The 11,148-nt window shown below is 54.0% G+C and overlaps 1 protein-coding gene across 2 annotated transcripts; it reads left to right on the forward strand.

Moving 5' to 3' along the window:
- The first annotated feature begins 4,144 nt into the window (after positions 1-4,144).
- gpr185b (G protein-coupled receptor 185 b) lies at positions 4,145-7,979 on the forward strand. Of its 2 annotated transcripts, none has more exons than XM_069707992.1 (2): positions 4,145-4,389; positions 6,902-7,979. In XM_069707992.1, exon 2 carries the CDS (start codon positions 6,904-6,906, stop codon positions 7,966-7,968), a length of 1,065 nt encoding a protein of 354 aa, XP_069564093.1. In that variant the 5' UTR covers positions 4,145-4,389; positions 6,902-6,903; the 3' UTR covers positions 7,969-7,979. The 2 variants fall into 2 exon arrangements, with proteins under 2 accessions (XP_069564093.1, XP_069564092.1); XM_069707991.1 differs by lacking the exon at positions 4,145-4,389 and adding an exon at positions 5,108-5,399.
- Positions 7,980-11,148: the final 3,169 nt, after the last annotated feature.

Raw genomic sequence — 11,148 nt, forward strand, 5'->3', positions numbered from 1 at the left:
GCTAACTACAGAATCGCACATGCCGACGGCGCTGCGGGGATTTGGTGGGTCTGAGAAGTCGGTGTCCTCCTCTTAATCCTACAGCGGCGCTCTGAATTATGCATGTCTCTCCGTGCTAAAACAACAAAACAAAAAAAAAAAAAACTCAAATAAAGACAACAGTGCCACTGGTGATTCAGCGTGCGATTCGGTGTCGAGCAGAGCTCTTGAAGACCTCAGCTCTGGTGAAACAAGACGAAACAAGAAAAAAAAACAACAACATCGTGGCCCGTAAATGATGCAGGAACCCCTCAGTGCGACAACATGCGTCGTTTGCTCGATCTGGGCCAGGGATGCAGCAGTTTTACATCCGAAACTTTTGACGTTTGAATTTCTATGATTTTGTACAGTTGCCCAACACCTTTGTACCGTTTCTGACGGCACCGGGGAAACATTCGGACATTTTTCATCATTTTGTACCATTTTCTACATCGCAGAACAACACTGAAGACATCGAAACTTGTGACAGAACTCATTTAAAATGTATGTCGGAGGCAGAAAAAACAGCCACCTTTTTCTGTAAAAACTTGCATCGTGCGCTCGTCGTTCTCCCAGCCGGCCTCGTGAGGTCGTCAACTGAAGCTTTTCTAACAGTCTTGAAAGAGTTCCCGCATGAAGCGTGCTGATGCACTTGTTTTTCTTGCTTTTCTTTTCCTCTGCCGTCCGAATCATCACAAACTAACTCAAACGGCGCTTATATTTAGAATCTAAGACGATATACAGTCTCCTGTCGATATATCATTGAAAGCTGCCAGCAAGGCAAACAGTGGGTATTCAGAGGACTCTAAAATATCAAGCATATGTTCTATATGTGTTCTTTCGTGGTGTTAATGTCTACAGTATTGTCCTACATTGTAAAAAAACAACAACTGGTAAAGAAAAAGTAAATTCAATTTATTTATATAGCATCAAATGAAAGTTATTTCTGGGGACGTAACATAGTAAAGTCCTAACAACAGCCGTTTACAGCTTTAAACAAAAGAACCCAACAATTCCCACTTTAAACAACAGCGGGAAGTAAAAACTCCCCTTTAACAGGAAGAATAACCTCCGACAGAACCAGGCTCAGAGGCGGGCGGCCATTTGCCTCGACAGGTTGGGTTAAGGGACAGCAGAGAGAGAACACAGCACACAGCGGTGCAGAACAACGAACTGTTTAACAGCTTGAAAAAGTTGCGCCCGAACTTGTTACGCGTATCCAACAATTCCTGTTAAAGCGCTGCCGTCAGAGATTATGAAACTGACCCCGAAAAGTCGAGCTGCCTGCCTCTACAAAGCACTTCAGATATCACTCGGTATAAATACTGAAGTCCCTCAAGCACTAATGACCCTAAACGGTGAACACCAAGTATGAGGTGGATTTTCCTTCAAGCATCGTCATCAAGGGGAGCCCGCTGGCCCTTTTCACGCAGGAGTGTGTAGGTGTGTGTGTGTAGGTGTGTGTGTGTAGGTGTGTAGGTGTGTGTGTGTGTGAGGTGTATGTGAATGCGAGGTGGCGGTGAAGGGGTGGGAGTGGTATTAGTCATCCACTTTTCCCACCGCTGAGATGTTCCCAGCAAATGTGGCAGCAACCAATCAAGCCCCGCTCTCTCTCCCCCCCCCCCCCCCCAAAAGAACCCGACCAGAAGCGTAAGTGTATTCCCACATTTGCCCTCCTACACTTTTCTCTGCGCGGTGTCGCTTTTTACGCGCCCGACGTGACGGCGTGGGCACGAGCCCCTGCCCTGAATATAATGTACGACCCTGGTGACGCCACTCCATCTCCTACCACGCGGATCGTCTGCCCTCCTCTGACTTTCATCCCGGAGGAGGAGGCGGGGAACTGGTCGTTCTGTGGGAGGGGGGGGAGGTGGAGGGGGGTGGGGGAGGCAAAAGAACAAAATGCCTGGTGTTGGAAACGCTTCAGTGATGTAACGCAGTTTGACTTGGGCATGCTTTGTCATCACCGCACGCACGAGAGCGAAGCGTCGCAGAAGACAGTGAGAGAGAGAGAGGGGGGGGGAGGGAGGGAGGGAGAGGGAGACGGACCCGGCCTCTCCGCTCCAAAGCATACCAAAACAGCAAGGATGATGTAACGGCTCAGAATTTACCCATGGTGCCTCGCTGGAAAGATGAATGAAGTCGGACACGGGGAGGGCGTCAATGAAAAATACACGCGCATTTCATCTGTATTCTAATCATGTGGGGTGATTCATACACAACGCCGGCCACTAAAACAGAAAAAAAAAAAAGGGAGTGTGTGTGTGTGTGTGTGTGTGTGTGTGTGTGTGTGTGTGTGTGTGTGCGCGTGTGTGCGTGCGCGTGCATGCGTGTGTGTGTGTCTGTTGCACATCAAATGAAACCAACAGCTTTCTTTTCCTTCTCAATTTATCCTTCGGCCTGTGGGCTTCGACAACGAATGAGGGAGATGAAGAAGACGCGAGGCGACGCCGGGGAGTCGAGGCGGCGAGAGGAGGAAAATAAAGACGACGAGACAAAGGACGGGGGGGCGGGGGGGAGAGGTTGGCGGAGAGCAGAGCGCGTGGGCCGGACCGGGGAGTTTCCTGCACGAAAGGTGCGATGTTGTAATCCAGCTCCAGCTGGAGAGAGAGAGAGAGAGAGAGAGAGAGAGAGGGAGGCCGAGTCTGGAGAGAAATACCAGCGGTGGTCTTGTTTTTTTTTAACACGTGGAAGGAGGCGGTTTGCATCGCGACGGCCGAGGTTGAGCACACGCAAAAAAACAACAACAAAAAAAAAGAAAAAGCTGCCATTTTGAGGGGTTTTATCTCACCGTTCAAAAGGTGAACAGCGATATCTCGAAATTTGGTGAAACGAACTGCAACGTCTGAGGGTCTTCGTGATCGAGAACTCGCGAACGGCCAACGAGACGTTTGGAAGGAGTCGACGCCGTGCCGAGAATTCCTTCCGCATCCAAACGCCGACGAGGACGCAGCGGGAACGTCGGAATCGCGCTCTCGAGCGCCGACCAAAAATAAAAAAAAAAAAACCAAAAAACGAGCGCGGCGCCGAGGCCCGGCAGGAGGAGGCGGTGTCGGCCCGGTCTGGAACGAAACCCCCCCCCCTCCTCCCGGATAACCCCCTCCCGCAACACTTCCTGCTCGCGTCCTATTCTATCCTTATTTGCTAATAAATGTAATTCCTTTTCAGTTTGAATTCTACTTGCAGATCCCGCAATCAGACAATCATTTCAATATCAGCTGATCGTGCACACACACTACATTTTTCATATGTAGGCCACGGATGGTGTAAAAGCGGCTGACTGCAAACACGGAGCTGGTGGTCCGGCTCCACGCAGCCTTCATGCATGGCGACACAAATGGGACCAGCAGGCGCATATGTGCGCGCGCGCGCGCGCGCGCGTGCGCCGGTGTGAGTAATGCAGTGGGACACCCAGCAGCGCTGCGAGATTGCATAACCACCATATAGCTGGTTTGACTGGCCGCGTGCTGCGGACCACAAGACAAGCACGCACGCACGCACGCACGCGCCGACAAACGCACGCACGCACGCGTGACTGCATGCACGCATGCCTGCCTGCATGCGTGCAGACACGCCTCCCGCGTGCACTGTGCACATGCACTTGTAAGACGCAGAGAGAAAATGTGAGGAAATAGACTCTGTAGATCTTCTTTTTTTTTTTTTCTTTACAGTGACGCAAATTTTAAAGTTGGAGCAAGAGGGATGAGCAGTTTCACCTTTAAGACGTTTTAAAAGGAAGCAAAAACTCTGACACGCTGTTCTTAAGGGGGGGAGGGGGGGTTATTAGCCCTGTCCCTCCACCGAGCACAATTAACTCCCATTAAAATAGCCTAAAGAGGGTGTTTTTTTTAATAGCAATAATAGGCTAATAATAATAATAATAATAATAATAATAATAATGATGATAGTTTTAGACTAATATTGATAAACTAGGCTAAACGGTAAACTCAAACTATTTCAAACACGCGTAAAGTTCCCTGACTGAGGGTGACTGTTTTAATCCGTTCTCCCTCTCTCCGTGATTCACACACCGGCCGTGATGACGGCGACTGGAGGAGCGGAGACTTCTGACGTCAGACGAGGAGAACGACAGGCGCGTCCAATGAGGGGCCGAGGATGTGCAGCGCGAGGACGGAGCTGCCGACAGAAGGCTAATAACCATGCCAACCGAGGAATATAGTGCGCGCCGCTGACTGGGGGAGAAAAGGGGAGAGCGAGAGGGGGGGGAAACCCTTCACACACACACACACACACACACACACGCAAAAGAGGCAAAGACAACAACAAAATATTTACAACGCAAAGTGGAGGACAACGGACAAGAGAGGTGTCCTGGTTTCCTTCAGGGGGAAGAAGAAGACAAGGAAGCTGGTAATTTTCTCTCCTTTTTTTTGTTGTTGTTGTCTCCGTGGCGTGGTCCCCTACTTTCTCCATCCATCCATCCCTCCCTCCATCCCTCCATCCCTCCTCCCTCCACCCTCCTCCCTCTCTCCCGCGCTGGCTCAGGGACTGCACTGCTGCAGCTGAATGAAACTGATCGAGGTATTTATTGTTCTCTCTTTTTGCTGAAGCACACGCGGACTCGGTTAGACAAGCTGCGGGGTTTTTATTGTTATTTATTTATTTGTTTGTTTTAAATAGCTCGTGACTGCTGAACGCGCTGCTGGAGGTTTGAACGCAGGGGTGCTGCGGGCTGCACGAGCTTCCGTTACCGCAGGGCTGTGAGCCCCCCCCCCCACCCCCCCTGCGGGGCTTTTGGTGGTGGTGGCGGTGGTGGTGGTGGTGACCTTCCTCGGCCGTTTGCAGTCACTGACGGTGCGAGCGCGTGTGTATGTGTGTGTGTGCGCGCGCGTAGAGGGGCATATAGAGCGGGAGAGGAGATGAAAAATAAGGGGCGGGGGGGAGGGAGGGTGAAGGAAGGGTGTGTGGGGAGGTTGAGGTGGGAGGTGTGAGAGGGGAGACATTTTTTTTTTTTTTTTTTTATGAATGGAGCTCCACATCCTTTTGGCGCGCGCGCGCGCGCGCTGGCTGCTCCGATAGCGGAGCTAAAATTAGCCCCGTGCCTGGATTTGTGTGTGTGTGTGTGTGTGTGTGTGTGTGCGCGCGCGTCTGCGCGCACAGCGGCATATGTGGATCAGAATCCGAATTAACGAGCTTTTAAACGCAAACGCGGGCGCAACGCACGCGCGGGCGCGCACGGACGCGTGGTCCGGGCACGCGCGCTCATACGCGCCACCAGTGAATAGGACAGCAGCTCGCACCGCGCCTGCCCCGGGACGTCATGCACCATTTTTAGAGATGCTCTAAAAATAGAATTTAGTTGATGATGGTTTTGACTGTGAGGAAATTGAACATCATCGTCTTTTTCCGGCACCTGTTCGGTAGGGATGCGCCACATTTCATCTTTACTGGCTGTTAGGTGATTTAATTGTGTTGTTTATTTTGTGCGTGTGTGCGCGCGTGCGTGTGGGTTGCTCGCTCTTGTCACGTTGCCCAGAAGCCAAAATGGAAGAAATATTACTGTCAGTTACGGATTACTCTCCCCTTATGCGTGGTTTTTTTTTTTTTTTTTTGCGCGCGCGTGTCCACACCTGCTATTGTGCTTTGCTAATTACCTGTCAGCGCGGCGCGTGGGAGCTGCTCGTGACGTGCGCGCTTAAGGGGGTCAAGTGCACGGATGTTTTCATGAATGAATGAGCGCGTGAGCGAATAAATGAATGAAGAAAAACTGGAAAAAAAAAGAAAAAAAAAAGAAGAAAAGTCTGAATTGGCCCCTTTAATTAAAGGAGGACGGACGAAAAACATCTCGCTTTTTAAAATTTTTTTTTTTTTTTTTTTTATCTCTTTTTCGCATTCCTCTTCTGTTTTGTCTCCCTCTCTCGTCTCGCATCTTATTTCCTTCTCCCTCTTTGCTCACTCGAACTCCTTCCTTCGCCACTTTATTTATTTTTTATTTATTTTTTAATCACGACCTCTCCTCTCCGTCGTCATCTTCTCTTCTCGACGTAAAACGTGATCTCGCATCATTTGCCCATTTTCTCTTCCTTCTCTTCTTCTTTTTCAAACTCTGGCTTTTCTTTAGTCCCTCTCTCCGTGGACTTCACCTGTTTTCTATTTTTGACTCTTTTCAACTCATTTGCCCTTTATTTTTATTTTTTTGGGGGGGGACCTTCTACTTTTTATTCAACCTCTCATCCACTGATATTTATTTCCCCCTTCATCTCCAGTTTTCCCTCCTCTTCTCTGAACTGTCCTTTTTCCATCTTTTTTGTTCCTTGCTACTTTTTCTTTGACCAACTTTGTATCTACATGTATTTGCCTGATTGATTCCTCCTTCTTGAATCATTTCCTCCCTCCTGCCCACCCTCCCCCTCACCTCCTCCCTCTCACTTCCTTCCCCTCACCTCTTCCCCCTCTCACCTCCTTCCCTCTCACCTCCTCCCTCCTGCCCACTCTTCCCTCTCACACCCTTCCCCTCTCACCTCCTCCCTCCTGCCCAACTACCCCCTCACCTCCTTCCTCTCACCTCCTCCCTCCTGCCCACCTTTCCTCTCACCTCTTCCCTCTCACCTCCTTCCCCTCACCTCCTTCCCCTCACCTCCTTCCCCTCTCCTCCTTTCTCTCACCTCCTTCCTCTCACCTGCTCCCTCCTGCCCACTCTTCCCTCTCACACCCTTCCCCTCTCACCTCCTCCCTCCTGCCCACCTACCCCCTCACCTCCTCCCTCCTGCCCACCTTTCCCCTCACCTCCTTCCTCTCACGTCCTCCCTCCCGCCCACCTACCACCTCCTTCCTCTCACCTCCCCACCTGCCCACTCTCCCTCTCACCTCCTCCCTCTCACCTTTCCCCTCCCTCTCTTCTTCCCCTCTCTCCTTTCTCCAGCTATGATTCTCTCCTTGGCCGCCGCGGCAGCCATGAGCAGCGGCAGCAGCCTCAACTCCTCCTCGCCCCTCGACCCCTTCGACTCCTCCACCTCGTGGAGCCTCGGCGAGGACCCCTCCAACTCCTCCTCCGAGCCCGTCGTGCGAACCCTGACCCCCGACCTCCGGCCGTCGAACGCCGCCGTCGCCGTCCGGGAGGTCAGCCCCTGGGACATCGCCCTCTGCGTGACGGGGACGCTCATCTCCTGCGAGAACGCGCTGGTCATCGCCGTGCTGTTCTACACGCCGACGCTCCGCGCCCCCATGTTCGTCCTGATCGGCTCGCTGGCGGCGGCCGACCTCCTGGCGGGCCTGGGCCTCATCTTGAACTTTGTCTTCGCCTACCTGGTCGACGGCTCGGTGGAGTTCGTGACGCTGCTGTCGGTCGGGCTGCTCATCTCGGCCTTCTCGGCGTCCGTGCTCAACATCCTCGCCATCACGGTGGACCGGTACCTGTCGCTGTACAACGCCCTGACCTACCACACCGAGCGGACGGTCACCTTCACCTACGTCATGGTGGCCCTCATCTGGGCGTCCAGCCTCGCGCTCGGCCTGCTGCCGGCGCTCGGCTGGAACTGCCTCGGGGACGAGTCCGCCTGCAGCGTCTGCCGGCCCGTCACCAAGGTCAACGCCGTGGCGCTCGCCGTCGCCTTCCTGCTGGTCTTCGCCCTGATGATGCAGCTCTACCTGCAGATCTGCAAGATCGCCTTCCGCCACGCGCAGCAGATCGCCGTGCAGCACCAGTTCGTGGCCATCTCCACCACCAAAGGCGTCTCCACGCTGTCGGCCATCCTGTGCGCCTTCGGCGCGTGCTGGCTGCCGTTCGCCATGTACTCCATAGTGGCCGACTCCAGCTACCCGGTGATGTACACCTACGCCGCCGTCCTGCCCGCCACCTGCTGCTCCGTCATCAACCCCGTCATCTACGCGTTCCGGAACCCGGACATCCAGAAGTCGCTGTGGCTGGCCTGCTGCGGCTGCGTCCCGTCCAACCTCTCGCTACGGCCCAGGACCTCCAGCGACGTGTAGCGGGGGACGGGTGCGCGTCCGCCCCGGCGCGTCCGCCGGACGCCGAGTCGGGGGCGGAAGGAGGGGGAGGGGGGGGGGTTGGGGTAGAGCCCCGGGGGCGAGAGACCGACCGCAGGGAGGGTTCATTACGGGACTCTCGCGGCGCGGCTGCGGGGGTCGACCTCCTCCGGGGCCAGCGAGGAGGCGAGGAGGCGAGGCCTACTTCTGGAGAGCAGCACATTCACGAAGGGGAACGTACTAAATCCCCCCCCCCCCACCCCCACCCCGTTAGGACCTGAGCTTTTTTTGGGGGGGGGGCAGCAGATCAGAAGGAGCGAAGCGGTCTTGAAATACCGTCGGTCGCGCGGCGTCGCCTCGCCGATGCGTTTGAAATGAAGCGCCGCGCGGCTAAAAATACGACGAGCTAAATATACACGACGGGTGACCCTTGGCTATTCTCGACGAGGTGTCTTTGCGGTCTTCTCACGACGGGGGTTAAAAAAACAACAACAACAACAACAACAACGGTAAAAAAAAAAACTCCCTTGAAACGTCTCTTCAACGACTGCGGTCCCTCGATCTGGTGCAGATCAAGTAGTTAACGAGCCCGTAGGCAGAGAGCGCCGCGATGATGAACTCGTGGGTGTGCCGAGAGTGAAACTAGACGCTCGCCGGTTGTGCCCCCCCCCCCACCCCTCCCCTCCCAATGCCAACAGCACAAATCTGCATTTCGGCTGCATTTTGGCGCACAAAAAAAAAAATAAAGTGACAATTCAGAAGAAAAAAAAAAAAAAGAACACAACTCCTAATCGCAAGCCACCCCTCCTCAAACGTTTAAAAAAAAAAAAAATCCAGAATCTAACCTACCGGTGCTCCTAATGCACAGATAACAACCCTCCCTTCCCTCCCCCTCCCTCCCCCGCCCCTCACCCAGTTTGCAGAAACCTAGAGAGGGATTTCCATATTTAGGCTGCCGTGTGTTGTCCCGGGCGTGATGAAATCAAATCTGCTCCGCATCAGGGAGGGAGAGAGAGAGAGAGAGAGAGAGAGAGAGAGAGAGAGAGAGAGAGAGAGAGAGAGGGAGAGAAATTTAAAAAAAAGAAGGGTTTCTCAGGCTTCTGCCGCCGCGACTGTGAAGCAGGAGAGAGCTGAATTCAGCACCAAGGACAGCGCCACTGCAGAGCCGCTGCCACCCTGGGAACGCTCTCTGCTGCGGGGCGGCGGTGGAGGTGGTGGAGGTGGTGGTGGTGGTGGTGGTGGGGGGGGGGGGGTAGAGAGAGAGAGAGAGAGAGAGAGAACATGCTGGAAAGTAGGCTACACTGTTCTCTTAACACCATGTAGATAGGGAACGTTGAGACCCGGCTTGAAGGGACCGTCACAGCTCCATTGGAGTTTTTTTGTTTGTTTTGGCGTCTTGACAGCCGACACGTCACCTTTCTCGGTTATTTGTCGGAATCGGGGCCCAAAAAAAAAAAAAAAGGTAAACCGAGCCGCTCCGATGCATTCGGCTTCTTTGGTCGAGAAGCTTTCGTTTCGTAAAAGCCGCCCGTAAACGAGACGACCGGCGATTTAGAGTCAGCCGTCGATCCAACGTAGCGCAGGAAGCGGCCGACGTCTGGGATACGAAACGGCGAAGCTCCGCGATGCACATTCAGGCCTTTTGATTTGCCCGCTTCTTCTGGGGGAGTGACTCACGTTGCCACGTTTGATTAAAGGGGACGAGACGAAGCGGCTTCACAAGAGGACAACGAAAAGGACTCGAAGTCAAACAAAGAGACGGAAGGAAAGACCTCCAACCGGGGGCTCCGACCGTCCTCAAAACATCCACTCGAGGTCCCGGAGTCCTCGTCCCCCCCCTCCATCCTCCGCCGTCTTCTCGCCCCGCCCCCCTCCCCCACCGCCCTCCCCCACCCCCCCCGAAACAAACAAAGCGACCTCGGCGTTCACCTGCTTTCGAACTTAAGAGACGGCGCTCGGACTCCGTTTGCACGATCGAATCGTAACACTTCGCCGAGCCGATGCACGACCCGTAACCGACCCGGTCGCCTTTTGAATCGGGACTTCACGACGGCGACTCTTACATTTTTTTTTTTTATTTTTTGTTTTGTTTTAATATCTTCCACACTTCGTCTCATCATGACGTACGACGCATTCGTACGGCGCGAGCGTCGCCCGGTCTTAACGTCCCTCTGGCTCCGGCGGCACGTCTTCCGTTTCCGTTACCCCGCCGGCAGCTCGTCAGCGGCAGCTGGATATTCCACACACACACGCACACACACGCACACACACACACACACACACACACACGCACACACACGCACACACACACACACACACACACACACACACACACACACACACACACACACACACACACACACACACACACACACACACGCGCGCTCCCGCCCCGCCTTGAAGAAAGCAGCGCAGAGCCGCGTCCCGGGGCCCCTCCGAAAGGCTCGGGCGGGTTAATGAAGAAGCGAGAGAGGGGCGAGGTGACTCGGCCTGAAATAGAAACGCCCCCCCCCGGGGGAGGGGAGGGGTTGGAGGAGACGCGCTTCAACGCGACCTCGGGGTCACGCGCAGCCAATCAGGGGACGGAGCGACTTCCCCGCTGGAAGGGCATCATGCAAGTTAAATCCAGCTAATGTTAATGAGGTCTCGGTAATAACGGCAACCGGGGGAGCCGGCCTAATGTGCGGAGAATGTAGTGCCGGGGAGGAGGAGGGAGGAGGGAGGGAGGAGGAGGGAGGAGGGATCCGTGGCCAACCTTCACCTGCGTTTCTATGATCGGCAGAGACGCTCCTCACGCCGGACGACCTCAGAGAGGAAAGCTTTTCGGCGCGCCGGTAACGTGCACGCGGCGGGAGGTGGGAAAATAGTTCGTGACAAACCGGACGGGCTCCTCGTAGCTTCGAAACGATAAAACGACTCCACGTCCAGAGGGGAAAAACAAACAAACAAACAAACAAACAAACAAACAAACAAAAAGGTAGTTTCGGGACCGACGGGAGGTCACTTCCAAATTCGACCCTTTTCCGCCAGATTAAATCACAACGCGGGACGAAAGCAAAGAACACGTACGCACGAACGAAAATGACGCACGGTTCGAGAAGCAGGTCTTTTTGTTGTTGTTGTTGTTGTTGTTGTTTTTTCCCCCCCTACGGTGTAAATTCAAACTTAAAAGGGGGGAGGGGG

This window comes from Brachyistius frenatus, unplaced genomic scaffold, assembly GCF_029030835.1.
Source record: "Brachyistius frenatus isolate BFR_SWC_R1_liver_20210118 unplaced genomic scaffold, ASM2903083v1 Contig_73, whole genome shotgun sequence".
Lineage (NCBI taxonomy): Eukaryota > Metazoa > Chordata > Actinopteri > Embiotocidae > Brachyistius > Brachyistius frenatus.